Here is a 16908-nt window from a genome sequence, read left to right on the forward strand (position 1 = left end):
CAGGATGCACCACAAACAAATGACTCTAATCCGGGTAGCTCCGATGTGGGCGAGACACCCTTGGTTTCCACATCTGCTTAAACGGATGATGTGCGACCCAATTAAGCTCCTGTGCCCGTACAACATGCTAACACAACTCAAGGGAGCATCTCTCCATCTGCGCCCTCAATCTATGAACTTGGCAGCTTGGCTCCTGAAGTCCTAGAATTTGGCCACTTGAATCTTCCACAAAGGTGTATGGATATCCTAAAAGAGGCACGAAAACCCAACACCGGACACTGCTATTTTAATAAGTGGAAGAGATGTGTTATATGGTGCACGTCACAAACATCAACCCAACAGACTGTTCCCCAGCTAACATTCGACATTACATGCTTTACCTACTAGACTCCGGCCTAATATTTAACTCAATCAAAGTGCATCTGGCGGCCCTGTCAGCTTACACCACTTCACAAAACTAAGTGTCCTGGTGGAAAGTTCCTGTCTTAAAGCTTTCATGGAAGGGGTAAAGCGGCTATACCCCCCAATTTCCAACCCGCCTCCAGGTAGGGATCTTAATGTTGTGCTCTCCAAGCTCATGGGGCCCACCCTTTGAGCCTATGCACAAGGCCAGCCTAAAACATCTGACTTACAAAACTGCATTCCTAGTAGCTATCACCTCTATAAGACGAGTCAGTGAGCTACAGGATTTGTCCATATAAGACCCTTTCTTCATAATACACAAGGACAAGGTTATCCTCAGAACGCATCCTAGGTACTCACCTAAGTTCATTTCAAAGTTCCATGTTAATCCATAGAACATCCTACCTTCTTTCAAAATCCATCTAACTCAGCAGAAAGAAGCCTCCATACACTTGATGTACGGTGGGTTGTCTTGTACTATGTGAACAAAACTAAACCTCTAAGGAAAACGGACCAACTCTTTGTTTCCATGGGGCCTGGAAGAGAAGGCGATCACATAGCAAAGAATGCCATCTCCAGATCAATAGTCCAGTACATACAGCTCTGCTATTCCCTATCCAAGAAAGTCTTACTTTTCACCTCCCAGTGCTCACTCTACCAGAGGTACAGGAGCTACCTTAGCTTTCATTGCAAATGTCCCTCTAGACGCCATTTGCAGAGTTGCTACATGGAGTTCCAGCATACGTTCACACAGCATTATTGCATTGACACACACTCTAAAGTAGATTCACAGGTGGGCCAATCGGTCCTAAAACATCTTTGCCTCTGTACCTTCTCACTTCCCACCTCCTTCTGCAGACACTGCTCGTTAATCTATGCAGAGCATGTGATCTAAGCAGATCCGCAAGGTCCAGAAGGGATACATGATTCACCGTAATCATTTTTCTGGTGCTTGAATCTGCTTAGATTTACATGCACCCACCATTCCTCCACTTCTGGAGTAGAAGGCGCATAGATGTTTTTCAGGGATATCACTGTTTATGCTTTATCACATCTGTACTCATGCAACACTTCATGCAACCTCATGTACAGTACACGTCACACTAGGGATAGTATAACTAACACGCCCTGTCAACGTCAGTTTTTGAGTTTCGAAAAAAAATATTGCAATACTCTGCGACTACCACTAGATGTCGTACTATGCAGAGCATGTGAATCGAAGCATATACAAGCACTAGTAGTAAGATTACATTAAGGTATCCCATTCGAACAAAGAAAGTACAAGTGGGAAGCATAGAGGCGTCCAAGATTGAATGCAGTAAAGAACCCAGATAAGTGGAGGAGAAGGATAAAGGCTATAACCCTCCAGACATTTTGTTTTTCCAGGAACTTAAGACTTTTTGTGTTTGTGGTATTGTGAAAAGCTTTTGGTAATCAGCAAGAATTGTGTGTGGATGCTTAACTGTGAGCCAATTTACTTGAATTACCTCCACAGAAAGACCCACTGCAATACCTGGAGAGGCTTTCTTAAGAAACCCATCAGTACAGGGTATTCGTCTTTCCTGTTGCATTGTAAGTGGTAGGGGCAGCTAACAGATAGGTTTGGACAGAGGACTATTTTTCTTTTTGACTAACAACGAGCATCTTAGTTTAGTTTGTTAGGCAGGAAATTCCCTCTAGCAATAGGGATAGAGAAGTGTTATTTGTTAAAGTTAAATAAATCACTGAAATTAGTATCCTCTGGTCCGAGTACTACTTCTGGCTTACCACGCCTGGCCTAAGTGCCACAGGCACTTTAAGTGGCCTGCACCTCCAAATGAATGGATCATGCGTTGCACCATTTGTTGGCTGTGAGGACTCTATTAACATGCAAAGACAGTGGACTGTTGTAGGGAAGGGAAACCACAGAGCACCATGTGCTTTCCAGCCATGACATTTAAGCCAGGGCTCACCAAGCCATTTAAAGAACCTGAAGATCCAAAGTCGGAGAACTTGGCCCCGATCACCGCCTTATCCTCTATCACTCCTAGCTCCCTTTACCTGTAATTTGCTTAATCTATGTAGCTCTCTTTTTCCGTTCTGCCTGGTGGTCACCTGATGGGTAAGCATGTGTCTGTACAAGTAACCATAAACATGCGGCTATTGTGACCTTGAGAGGGATTTTTATCTTTCAGTCTTTTGTGGCGTTCTCTGGCCACCCCTTTGCTTCCCATGCCACCATGCAGTGCATTTTCACCATCAGAGGCCGGATGTTCGCCATATTGCATGCCTACCAGAACTGTTGTAGCTATGAAAGAATATTACTCTGGACAGTGACGTGGCATTTCCTGATTGACTGAACTGCAATATTCAGCAACATCAACACACCGCAGTACATAGGGTCCACATTGCTCTTGACCATTACACCTGACATCTTTCTGTCCCGCTGCTTGACTTGGTTCTGTCAGTCACATAGCTTGTTCCCTGTGCTTCCACTGTCCCGCCTTTCACCGCTCCTCCAGCACCTCTCTGCACGTTTAACCTCAAGGCTGCTCTGTCAAACGCAGCTTGTCCAAGGGTACAAATAGCTTCTATTGGCGGGTCTTGCAGGCTATACTGTTTGCAATATCCCTAAGCCTATGTTGGCCCCCAGGGCCAGCCAGTCAGCTTGTTCTAAACAAAGGCTCTATTTACACAGGCATAAGCCTGCATTCAAAGCTGGCTAAGCTGCACCTACCCATGCTACCTGTTATCCTTGATCACATTTTTTTTTTAAAGGAGAAAAACAGGACAGGCTCTCCAACCCACTTCTGAGCTACACAAATGTTCAAAACAGTTGCAAAATGAAAAAGGAGCAGTGAGATGCACAGCCCATGTGTGGCATGGGAAGTGAAATCAGTAGCAAAGTATAGCTTTGGATGTTACTTGTCAAAACCCAATGTTTCATTATCCCCAAGTACTATTATTTCAGCAACTCAACCAACTTTCCTCTGTGCTGCCAGCATCTTCTAAACTTGAAGATTGGTGAAAACAAAATCCTTGTGCAAATTATTGATTGTTTAATCTTTTTTGTGTGGATTTTTAGGTCCTTGTATTGCTTTGCCATTATTGCTAATGATCATCGTGTTCTACCATAGGTATCTGCAGCGCACTGTGAAGCATCCAACGTTGTTGCAGGATCCTGATTTGAGACAGTTCTTAGAAAGCTCGGAGGTAGGTGTTCTTTATACAGTCGATTGCCTGTAGTAAATATTTGGCTGTGATTGTGCCATATGAACTTCTACTTGGAAAGATTTTTGTGCCATTAAACACTTCATTATCAAGATTGGGTTTTAAGATATTGTTCACGAACTTTTAAAGTTGTACTACTTGACCGATGTGACATTTTACTGCTATCATAAATTGGATAATTGCACTTAACCTACCTTGTCAATTATGTGTATTTACCTTTGCAGGATTATGCTCGAGTAGCTTTTTACCTCCCTGCTCCGATATCCTTCCCCCTTTTTTGTAATGTTTTTAGTCTCATGTTTTTCTCTGGGTGTCAGTATTTCTATTCCCTCCAACCCCCTTTTCATTGGTTGTTTTTTTATAATGCCCCCACTTCGACTTGCGTTTGAGTTTGTACTTGTATTTTTGTCTGGCCTTCCTGATGTATCTTTCTATATTCTGCTCTTCAAATGTTGGTTACTCTTCACTGGCCTGCAACCCTATGGGTCGAAGGACCTGCAGTCCTCTCCATCGCCCTTTTCTGTTAAGGATTCTTCTCTCTCTGCTATTTTAAGTAATAGTTACTATGTAACAAATACTAGTTTAAAAACACCAGATTTACATGTAGTCTCAAGCATTGAAATTGGTTATGTGTTTGGAAATTTGTGAATCGAAACAATTCTAGGCAAAGGGGGGGGGGTGAGTGTTGCATGGCGCGAAGGTCATGTCCACTTCCTCCTCCCTGCAATGGTCATCACTTCGATAATATTGTCCAGCTTTAGATAGTGAGAAATTAACTAACTTCTGCTGTTCCTTTCACCTTATGTTTGGAGCATTTTGAAAGATTGTGTAATTTCCTTGATTCAGAGAGCAGACTTTAAGCCACATTGAAACAGAGGCTGCCAAGACAGTCGGGTTAGATGGGGAGACCAGAGCACTGATAACTGAAGTCTGCAGTCAAAAGGAACTCTGTTCTGCAGCATGTCTGGTCTGTTGCCACTGAGCTCCCACCACTGGTCTGGAGCAGAAAGGATGTACACTCTAAATCAGCTGTCGTCTCTAGTTGTAAGGCTAACCTATTCCATTGTTTGAAACTGCGTCCCACAGTGAAAATTACCCATGACCCCTGTGGAAGAGACAACTTGTTATCCTTCGTGACAGGTGTACAGATATTGACTATAAGCTTCTTGCAAATACTGTTAATTATAGTAATTGCTTTTTTGCTTCCGTGCTTACACCAAAGGTACGGAATGTTAATAATGAGGGCTCCTCTGCTTACTTGCTTCCTGCTTAAATCGAACAGGCTTTCGCGGGACTGAGAATCGTTTTACTACTAAAAGGTTTTTTGTCATTCTTGTAATAGAAGCTTTGTAGTCCTCACCGTTTAGGTATGAACCATGGCGTTTGGCAACTTGTTAATGGTAACTGTTTTTCTTCTTTGTATGTGGAAATCCATAAATTAGTTTGATCAGTCTTACACAGTAATATTTCTCTGCAGTAATACTATTGATGCAGTGCTTTGGTGTCAAGAAAGGCTGAACGATGCATCCAACAAATCCTTATGAATTTGCTGCTGTGATGTCTCATTCTTTTATTAGCCTTTTTAAATTTCTTTTTACTCATTTGTGTTTTTACAATTTTTTTTCTTTGTGTACCTTCTTTTTATCTTTTTTCTTATTTTTGTCCCATGTCAACCCCATCCCCAACATGCCATCCACCACACAGACCACTCGTACAGCGCCCAAGTACTATAACAAAGGTATCCACTTCCAAGTAGAAAAGCGCACATAAAACATACTTTCAGAGCCTACTGAGTGCAATTATCATTTGGCATCTATTCGTTAAGTCCATGAAAAATTGCAAGGCACAGTATTTATTTTAAAAGAACAAATTGTTGGTTTATTTAATAGACAGGTAGAGCTGGCCAATCCTTGTAGGTGGGTGGGGCTCTTTAAGACGCAAGTGGGGAACAATTTAGTCTGCTTTGTAGTTGGGTGAGGACAGGAGGTGGAGGACGAATTCCGTAGGACCAGAAGAGGAGAGTGCGGATGTTAGTTCAGCGAGTGGTATGTGGATAGGTTCTGCTCGGTTGTGGTGGTAGAGGAGTATAGAGGAGGCGGTAGTGGTAGCGGTTACAGGAGTAGTGTCATGGGAATGGGAGGTAGTCGTAGTATAGTGGTAAAGGAGTATAGAGGAGAAGCAGTAGTATTAGAGAAGTGGTGGTAGCAGCAGAGAGGCAGTTGAAGTGGAGGTAGTAGAAGAGTAGAGGAGTGGTGATAGTGGAGTAGGCGTAGTGAAGAGGTGGTGGTAGTAGCAGAGAGATGGTGGTGATGAGGTGGAGTAGTAAGGAGGGAGAATGGCAACATCAGGGGAAGTAGCAGAGTAATAGGGAGTAGTAGTAGTAGTAGTAGTAGTTCAGAAGCATAGAGAGATAACATCTAAGTGCGGAGGTAAGAGAGACAGAAGTGTGGTGGGAGGAGAACATCTTGGGGATCCAGTGTAGGGGGTGGTCAGGTGAGTCTGTGCGTGGGTGATGAGTCAGTGGAACTGTGTGAACGGAGGCACCACCTCGAACTTCCTTAAGAAAACTAATCAGGTTTAGGAGAGGGGACGCTAGAAGGCCCCTAGTGAATTAGTTAGCCTGCCTTTAAGTAGACCATCATATCCTAAATCAGACGAACAGACAGTAGGGGGGGGGTCACTGATCCATAGAATTAATATCCGATACAGAAGCCTGGGCTAGGGAGGAGAAAAACGTTGGGGAAGAAGAAGAATCTGTGTGTATTGGAAAATTAAACGCCCTTGTACTGATAAATCGGCCTCCGAGTGCTCATTTTTGGCAAACCCCATTGCAATAGTACTCTTGCGTCCCGTCTCCTTTTCTTCATACTTATGGGATACCACTTTCCATGGTAATTGGACCAGGCATTTATTTGCAGCAAAATAAAAACCTCCCCTTTCAATGAAGCACACAGGGTGTGCCCGCCTATAATGACTCAGCCCATATGCCTCGTTCACCAGTCCTTTTTACTGCTCGATGGGACTGGATGCCTCACACCTGCTGAGATGTATTTTTTTTGCTACATTCCACAATTGTTTGTCTATTGCTGCACGCTAGCCTACATCATTGTCAAACCCGCGTATGCCAGTGATAATTGGTTTCCGTTCCTGCCCCTGTTGTGTCAGGAAGCTCCCTTCATCGAACACCCATAGCCTCCTCTGCCTGAGGTGTTTGGGCCCTTCCCACCATTGGGGATTCCTGTGCAGCACTCTGCTCCTGTGCATTGCTATGCCAGCGAGTCGGTGGCAACACCTCTTGTGAGAGACTCCTCACGATGTATTAAGGACTTCATGGGTGCTCAGAAAGGTCAGATCTTCACACCCTGCGCAGGTTAGTTCTATTTGTTTTCAGGCACCCAGCCAAGGCACTTCGTCTCCAGGGACTGTTTTGGGCTGGGGGGAGGCCCGTTGGACCCTACTAAAGTTACTGGGGTTACTCCTGAGGCCGTAAATGCTAGAACCGATCCACAGGTCACAGGCTCTAAGGCCTATAGCTGGCTGAGGGCTCTTTGGGGCTTATTGGAAAAGCTACTGACTGCTGGGTCAAGCAGTCTTAGGGGGTCTGGTACCAGGCAACCACCTGAGGGAGTGGAAGCTACAGGCAGTACAACCACTGAGAGTGCAGTGGCACGTTCCCGATGTTGGTCTGAGACTCCAGGAGTTCCTGTCACAGGGCTCGAGTCCAAGAGTCATCAGACCTTTGCCTCAGGGTGCCACGTTGGCAGACAGTTGCTCTTGTGTCCCTACCAAAACAGACCATTTCCTCTGCCCTAAGATGGCAGAGGGCCACGACCATTCTTCAGAGTCTTAAATTAGATTGCAGACTCCAGAAAATGGTGCCCTCTCGGTGGGAAATATCTGGGGCCAAGGACCACTCTGGGCCCACAGGAGAAACGGACAACATAGTGGTCCCCCACATCTTCGTCCCCGGGTGAGCTGGCAGCTAAACCCACCTCCAAGGGACATGCGTCGCCAATCGTCTGCCGCAAACTGTCTCAGGTGTGTCATATGTACCGTGAATCGCATGGATTTCGGCACGGCTTAGTCTGTTTACCCTGCTTCTCATTCGTCCTTGTGGGATTATCAACCACAGCAACTGTTCTAGTCCCTGCCGCACCACTCAATAGGATGCCTGCACCTCGCATGATCACCCAAACTTGGACCCCCACAACTTCATCATCTGCGACGACTGTGCCAAAGGAAAGTTTTTTTTAATAAGCTCCAGACTATCTTAAGATCATGGACGATGGCAGAATATTTCAAAGTGCTGATATGTGAGCTCATGCCTCAACCTATATTGTCTTGCGCGCCTTGTCTGCCAGCAGCAATGTTTCTACCTTTGCTGTCTGTTGCCTTTAGGCACATGGGCTCCGGCTCTGCCACATCTGAGCCTGATCCCGCATCCACTGGGGATGCTGCTTCAGCCAAAGCCAACATTGGAGCCTCCAAAAGCTGTCACTTCCCCATCAGAGAAGCCGAAGGAGGGAGCCCCTGCCAGAAACGACATGGTTGTTCGCGACACACAAGACACGAATTCTGATACCGACACAGAGGAGGCGGAGGTCCCTCGCTCCGTCAAGGCCTTCCATGAAAGAATGATATGCTTGGCCGACTTCCTGGGCATGCCCCAGCTGGAACAACCCCAGCCAGAGGCACTTTGTTTTCAGAGGTACTTACCCTCTGCTCCTCAAGCAGGTGCTGTTACAGAAAGATGTCCTTACGGAGGCCTTGAGGATGTGGGAGAAGCCTCAATCCCTTCAGCCGACCAACCAAAAGCTGGAGGACAGGTACCAGCCCCTTCTGTCAGAAAGGATTTGTCTAGCCTCGCAACCCCAGCCTCAGTCATTTGTGGTGGCGTTGTTCACTAAACCTTCAGACTCTGGTGCCACAGTGTCTACGGCCCTCTTGAGCAAGGAAGCTCCTTGTGGTTTATGGGAAGAATGTTTACTCTTATGCATCTCTCTGCCTAAGACAAGCCAATGCTGACGCCCTGCTAGCAGCGGGTAATTTGAGAGTTGGCTGATTTCTTGCCATAACTGCTACTGGACAAGCGACAAGCCTGGTCTGGCGGACGCTACAACAGTCGTTCAGGATGTGCTTGAGTCATCTCTTCTTAATATCAATACAGCTAGTTGGAGAATGGAGGTTGGTGCAGACATGCGAAGAGTAGCTTGGATACACATCACCAAATGTACACGCGAGGTTCAGGAATGCATTATCGATCTACCCTTTGACAGCCAAGATCTGTTCCCCTCCTCTACAGATGAGGAGCTCAATAAGCGCAAGACTTCCACGCAGACAGCCGGATCATTGGCAGTCCTCACAAAGACTAGCCAGCAGCCCTTTCAACAGGCCTCCTTTGCCAAAGACTTCAGACAGAATTCCTTTGGCAGTTTTAGGGGCTACCAAGGTAGGCAGGCAAAAAACAGCATCCGCTCCCCTAATGTCCACAGACAGAATCTGTCAAGACCCACCTCCAAAGGGTTCTTAGTCAGCCGCTCTGGGACTACGCTCACAATCCGAAAAAGCACTGATGAAGTGGATTGGGGCCACTGCACACCGGTCAGCTGAAGGCTGTCATTGCATCTGATCATCTCACAGGATCCCTGGATTGGATCAGTAATCTCCACAGGATTCAGTACGTCTTCCTCCTCTTTCCTGTCTCCCCTCTTGATACAGATGGTTCCGCTCTGCTCTCCTTTTCCAAGCAATCAGCAGACTATAGAACCTGTTCCTTCCCTCCCTCCAACGAGCAAGGTTTAGGGTTCTATTCGAGAATCTTCTCGATCCCCAAAAAGAACCAGGCTGCCCTGCGGGTGTTCCTGGATCTTTGTTCAACCTCGGTCTCAATGAGTTTCAAGAGAATTACACCAGCTCAAATGCTGAGCTCAGTTCAAAGTAACAATTAGTTCTGCACTGTGGATCTAATGGACACCTACCTGAATCTTATATGGGAACCACACCGGAAGTTCCTGAGATTCTCTATTGCCAGGTACCAGTATCGGTGCCTGACATTTGGCTTCCATGCATCGCCAACAGTGTTCAGCAAGCTTATGAGCTTTTGGCCATTTTGTTATGGCTCAGGGGGATCCATGTATACCCCTACCTGGCCGACTGGCTTGTCCGGGAATCCCCTAACCTGGAGGCTTCAGATGCGAACACCCTGTTGGCTACCCCGTTTGACCTAATGTTCTAAGTCACCTTCAGCAAGTGCTCACTGATCCTGGCTCAGAAACCTACTTTTCCTGGGTTTTGTGGTTTTGTGTGGGACTCGAAGCTGGGTAATATTTTCCCCTTGTCCCAGGGTATGGCAGATATTCACATGTATTCCTTGCAGGGAAACTACTATGCATGGTGGCACCAGAGGTTGTTGGCTCTAAAAGCTGCGTTTGTCCTCTGTGTTCCTCATGGCAGATTGAAGATGAGATGCCTGCAACACTCATCAGCAGCTCGTGTTTGCAAGCCACATGCCAACAATTGCAGGGCATTGCGATTCCTGCATTTCTATGTCAGGACCTACAGTGGTGGGCAGAGCAGAGGAACCTGCTACGGGGGTGTGGGTGGGGGGAGGGTCCGGTCAATGAGCCTCCAACATAAGTCATAACGGGCTCATCCCTCGGCAGGTGGGGAGCCACCTTGGGGATCCTAAAAGCCCACGGACTGTAGTCCACCCAAGAAAAGACGGCACATGCATGCATCAGAACTGTGAACAATCTTTTATGTGCCACACATATTCCTGCCGAACATCTGCAATACAACGGTCCTGATCCAACCTGACAGCTCAACCGCAATGTGCTATATAAACAAGCAAAGGGTACAGGGTTCCCTCCACTATGTCATCTGGCTTTATCAATCTGGGAATGGGCTCTGGCATACAATATATTTCTTGGGACAGTCTATCTGGCCGGAATTCTGAATGAGGAGGTGGACCTCCTCAGCAGGCTAAACCATAACCAATCACGAGTGGGAGATCAATCCTTTGTCTCTGCATCCCATGTTCTGGGAGTGGATCTGTTTGCGACAAGCCAGAACAAAGTGTCACCGTTCAACCAGGTGGAGGGCCTGGGGGTGAGGTGGGGGCTGGGGGGCTTGAGGGGCAGCTTTCACGTCGGCCTTAGGTGAGCATGAGGCCATTTGTTAATCAGTTCTGTGACCCTTTACACCCTGTTTTTCTTTTTTTTGTTCATTGACCAGCATGTTGGGCTAGTTTGTCTTTGTATTTTAGCGCTTTTTCACGTGGCCGGATTGGTAGTCCTGGGTTGAAGATGATTATAACAATAAAACCCAGTTGATAGTTGGCTGCTTAACTGTTTGGCACTGCCTGGTGATGGGACAAGCGTGCCCCTCTTTTTGTGAAGAGGTTTGTAGGTGATTGAGGCAAGACCGTTCTCTGCTATTCTATTGCACTGACATGATCAGTGTTCTGTGATTCTGAACTAGGTTCTGAACCAGTAGTACAGCACTTGTACCTGGGTCCAAATGCCAGGAAAAGTTATGTTCAAGTCAAAAATCTACAATTAGTAAAAAACCAAATAGGAAAACTAATGACTATAAAAGTGCTTTACCTAATACACACTAGCAGGCCCATTCAGAAGGCGATGCTGAGGTTTCCTCCACTTCTGCATGACAAACCAACTAAAATAACAACCTACTTTCGTCCTGAAGGCGAAAGTGTTAAAATGCAGCCGAAAGTTATCATAGTATCTACCCAGACAGACTTTCCCACTACCGCAGAGACCTCAAGGTTGGTAAACATGACAAACTCCTTGTGGGACATTGATAATTCCCTCCTGGACCTGTTATTCTGTTCAAAATGCCTCTCTGCTACCGCTGTCAGTTAGAAGTTTAAATGAGTTGGGGGCTGAAAATAATTTCTGCTTAAACACGAACAGTACAACCCTGCAATCAACCACCTTCTGGATTCCCAGCAATATCTTCCGGGGTCTCCGAACTTATGCTTCGACACGTTGCATCAAACAGATCGTGTTCAGGTGGTTGAAATTAATGAGTAGAATACTTGACTCCTCAGAAGACTGTACAATCTCTGGTCCTTGACAATAATGAAATATTGCATTTTGCTGTAAAGATGTTGCTAAAACTGTATGGACGTATACACAAGGACCTTTCAAAGCAAGATGTTATAAATCGGCTACCTGTTCCTCCCCAGATCTGCGGAGCTTGATGGTCACAAGCCAGTCCAATTAGCTGACAACGCAGGAACAACTGTATTGCTTAGAGATCTTTCAAGGGAGAATGTAGCTATCACCATCCCTGACACTATGGAACCGCCGCTTCCCTCGCCATTACCCAATCCTGCTCGAAAAGAAAGGCGAAGGAAGAAACGCCTGCAGCGGGTAGTAGGGGTTACCACAGATAACCTGTCGCATACCCTCCAGGCCATGAACAGCCTACCTCTAAACTCCACAATGGCATTGCTGGTACGGACTAAAAATTCATCAGAGATTATGAAAAAAAGTAACAGGAGGAAGAAATGGTTACAACAATCCATATAGACATTAACAAGCTGGCCCCTCAAAGATGAAACCAGTAACATCACCGAAGGTGTGGAAGTTTTGGGGGGTGAAGACTATATGGCTAATTGCTTTGAGGAGGTCGAACCAGCCCTGCAAACCTCTATTAAAGGTCAGCTATGGACACAGATAGGTTATATCACACCACAATAAAGGAGCCCCAAGAACGTGAGTGGTACACAGAGGTATGGGTGGACTTGGAAGGAGATGGGGGATGTATATATATATGACCTGCACACCAGATGAATATGCTAGGAGGGGGGGGGGCCTTCGGGGGTGTGTAGAGCCTGGATGCCAATAAAAGGCACACCAGCATGGGATGAGGCTGTTGCGAATGAGAGAGCGCCACAGGTTGGGCGAGTTACAGTATTCGTTACTTGTATGGGAAATGTATGGGAGAATAGGTCCATAGGACCCCCTCCCTGACACGCCCCACCTGCGTGAGGTTCGTGGCTCGTCAGAGGTCCCCCATACACCTGTGCTCAGGTGGCAGTGTGGCTGCTGATCGACACACAGGGCCAATCGAATTGTACTGTAACATACCATGGACTCCATTTTGAAAGCTTCAAGACTCCATTTTAGATAGAAGCAACTAAAACTCCAATGAAACAGCCTGCCTGCGAAAGCTGCAGCTTGGCCCCCGGTCACTGTGCACAGGGAGCCATGCACTCCCCCCTGCGCCTCCACCTCATGGCAGATCCCCTGAAGGCCCGTTCCCACGGGCAACCAGAAACGAACGAGTATCAGAACAAACACTATCATTCACCTTCTGCAGTACATCACTGTCCCCGAAGTGACCTGACTCGTGGTTCAAGTCTGGAAAATAACAGGAATCATCCCAATTGAACAGACCCCGACCTGGCATCTAACCCCTAGCATATAAAATATGGTGTTGATAACCTTCCTGTATGAACCCCTGCCCACGTCCCCCAAATGAACTATTAACTGCATACCAAAGCCCAATGATTCACAGAGTTGTTTTGTAAATTATAACACGGGTGTGGGGAATGGGATGAGGCTCATAGTTTTGATAAAGCAAGGATGACCCCAGCCCGTTATAAGACAACATGTGCCTTGAAGTCTCAATGAAAGGGCTTGATAGAGCCTACCTAGTGCTAACTAACAATTGCTGCTAAAGTACAAAGAAAGGCGAAAAAGCATTACTAAAAATACTTGTGTGTCGTACATAGAACACGTTTAAGTGTTATGAACAAGAATGCAAATGTACAATCGCATATGAACGTATTGCTTCTATGCTCCTGAGACACAACCCAACCTGACGCTACCTCGCGTGTTACACATCTGTCGCCTTATAAATTGCCAATATGTGTTCAACTAATGTTAAGTGATATATGTGACACTGCCAGACTCTCATAACTACGAATGAAGAAGTACATTAATGTATAACCAATAGAAGCAAGTAATCATCCTAATGTCACTAACTTTATTAACTGTCCCCTCTTATGGTATACTGTGCAGCCCAGGCACCGAGAATCGTGCAGAGCCACAAGGCCATCTCCCCCTCCTCCCGCCAAGGCCTGCCAGGGCTTGCTGGTGTGCGGGCGGCACAGCCTTACCTCCCCTCATTCTGCTGGACCCGCTTCAAGTATTTACCTCCCCCATGTCCGAGGCCGCCATGGTCGGCCAAATGTATTATTTACAACCTGGTCCTAACCCCCACCGCCTCAAGGGGCCAGAGGTGCACCCTCGCTGATCCAGTAGTACTCCAGTTCATTCCAAGTTGATGGGCCTTGGAGATAGGTATTCCACCCTGTACTAACACATAAAGTAATTCCTCACTACATCTAACAGAATGGAATGACAAGGCAGCTCACCTTGTGCCCTCAGACCAAACAACCAGGTTTATGACACCCTGTCAACAGGTCAAAAGTAACAGTGCACTGATGTATTGGTGAAGCTTCACATTGCATGTTGTTTCTCTGGTCTCTTATTATTTCTTAAGTAACATATTGTAGGATTTACAGGACAACTGGAATCGTCTAAAGGATGAGTGTGTGTGTGGGGCCACAAGGGCAAAGTGTTAGTGCAGCCATCAATCATCGACGCTGACCGCGCCTGGCCTGGCGGCTCCACCCCGACGAGCCCAGCGGACCCATCCGCCCCACATTGGCACCACGCGGATGTCCGCCAATCCTGAAACGGCTCATCACTACATATCCTATAGCTTAGTCGACGCTACCCAATCCCTGAAACTATGTGCCCCCTATAGCGTGTAGGATTTGTGATGTGGTTTTGTAATAAATATGACTGTCTTTGCTATTGTCAGACAGAGCGCTCTCTGAGCTTGCAGAGTCCTTTGCATGCCCTATACTGGTTAGATAAAAACCCTTTACAACACCCGCACTTGGTCTTGGTCTCATTCCCTCCTGGGGTGTGTCCTTTATTGCCTCTCATTGTGGGGAGGGTGCTGCCTTTTGGGGACGCTTGCTTTCAACACTTGGGACTAAAGTGGGGTAGGGGATGGTTACTAAGAATAAGAAGCTGAACTATACAAGTAAAGAGCTTCTAGATCCTTGTAAAGTGACTATTGCCGCAAAGCTGGTTGATCTCAAAGCATCAAACTTGAATCGCCCATTTCTTTTGATACTTATTGCTAAGATAAAATATCTGTGTATTTTAAACTCCAGTGACTTCGACTTTGTTGAACCTTTGGGTTAAAAATGCGATCATATGACTAGAATACATTGTTCTTTGCCAGAGAGTCCTTCTATAAGGGTCCAGCAGTAATCTTTCCTTTTTAGGGTATGGGTGGGACAAGAAAATATGCAAACCTGTCCCTCTGGTGTCTTGCTCCTGTAATGGCCACGCATCTGAAACAGCAGACCCCTCCCACCCCCCCCAACCCCCCTGTTGAGCCTCCATTGGGCAAGGCTGGGAGATTTGACAATGAGGAGGGTTTGCGGTCTCTAAAGAGCACTATACCGAATGTGGGTTCCTGTCAAGTGTGAAGGTGCATGGTGGCCAGCTGGATTACCAGGGGCCACATGCGCTTTTGCGCAGATGGAGCCTCTCTGGATCTATTACTGGGTTTCCAAGTGTTTATGTTGCCGGCGACCTGGATGCGATTCCATACCATCTAAATGGTTACAACATTTTCCAACAGTATGCAACGGAAGGCCCTAGAGTCGGGTGGCCTATTTATCAGGGTTTGCCATGACTGGCATGTAGAGCAAGTATCCCCACTGTAGAGAGCTCCTGTGATAGGGGTACGTCAGGCCAGCAAATGTTATTTTGAATATATAGGACCCCCCGGGACAGGCAAGTAGGGTAATGATGCGCAAAACAATCAATCAAAAGGGCCTGCAGTGGACTGAATTTGCCCAGGAATGCGAAATATTCCTAAACTGGAGAACTAGAAGCGATACCCCGGGCAAAGCCAACTTGGTATAGCGGAAGTAGACTGGCTACCAATTATCTGCGGTGAAATGATGCATTATAAGAGGGTAGGTATACAGTCTTCATAACAAAATCTTATTTCGAATGAATATACAACTAATATTATATAACGAAAACCATAACGAAAATGTATATGGGGTGGGCTAAAGGGTTAAAGCTTGTGGGGAAACAGTTGGGTGGGTTTTTAGGGGCGGGAAACAGGGTTTTGGGGGACCCCTCAACCCCCCCAAAAAAGAAGAGGAAATATTTGTTTTGTTATATAATTTTCATTATATGTGCATTCGTTATAAAGTGATTTCTTATAAAGACATGTAACCAGAGGGTGTGCGTGATTTTGAAGTACTTCCAAATCAGTACAGTGATCATGTTCTTCTTAGCCTACAATTGATGGTGAGTCCAACAAGGGCACAGGTACTGGGAATTGTAGAGGCTAATGTTGACGACGGTGGTAACCAAATACGTTTGTCACTTTCTAATATCCAAAAAGTCTGTGCTGCTATTCGTACGGTATGGATCAGGGTGGTGTCGTGGCAGTCCTGCTATTAGATCTCTCGGCTGCCTTTGACACCGTCGACCACTCTCTCCTTATCTCCCGGCTTTCTGAGGCTGGGATTTCTGGCCAAGTGCTTGACTGGTTCACGGCATTCCTTGCGGATCGCTCTCAATCAGTGTCTCTTCCCCCTTTCCGCTCTGCCCTTCTATCCTGCTGAGTCCCTCGGGGATCAGCTCGATCCCCTATCTTATTTAATATCTACATAAGATATCTCCTGCTCCTCATTGCTGCACATCATGGGTTCTGCTTCTACTCTTACGCGGACGACACTCAGATCTTGGTCCGCCTTGATCTAACTAAATCCAAAACGGCATCCCATCTTAGACACTGCCTTGAGGAATTGGGAATATGGATGTCGCAGAACTGGTTGAAACTAAATGGAAGTAAAACCGAGGTTCTTATTGTGGGCACCTCTAGTCCTCAACTATTCTGGACAGCCGATTTTTGGCCCACTTCCCTCGGCCCCCTTCCCATACCTGTTTCGTCCGTCCGTAATTTTGGTGTACGGATCACATCCACACTGACCATGGATGAACAGGTCAATGCGGTATGCAATCTGGCCATTTCAAACTTCAGATTCTCCGTAAGGTGCTCCCCTTTATTCCGACAGCTAACCAGGCACCCGTGGTTGTGGCTCTGGTCCTAAGTGTTCTGGATTACTGCAACTCACTTTATCTGGCGCAACCCAGCTACTTGACGGGACAGCTGCAACTACTTCAGAACGCTGCGGCCAGATCTATCATGCGTGCCCCATTT

At 46.5% G+C, this 16908-nt stretch overlaps 1 protein-coding gene across 1 annotated transcript in view; it reads left to right on the forward strand.

The window, feature by feature from the left end:
- Window positions 1-16908, forward strand: part of SNX2 (sorting nexin 2) — a 625746-nt gene that overhangs the window by 357664 nt on the left and 251174 nt on the right. Inside the window, exon 8 of the mRNA XM_069625578.1 lies at window positions 3519-3594. Within this exon, the coding sequence (XP_069481679.1) occupies window positions 3519-3594 (76 nt within the window). The remainder of the gene's footprint in view (window positions 1-3518; window positions 3595-16908) is intronic.

The sequence above is a fragment of the Ambystoma mexicanum genome, chromosome 6p (genome assembly GCF_040938575.1).
Source record: "Ambystoma mexicanum isolate Mex_15411 chromosome 6p, UKY_AmexF1_1, whole genome shotgun sequence".
NCBI classification, from domain to species: Eukaryota; Metazoa; Chordata; class Amphibia; order Caudata; family Ambystomatidae; genus Ambystoma; species Ambystoma mexicanum.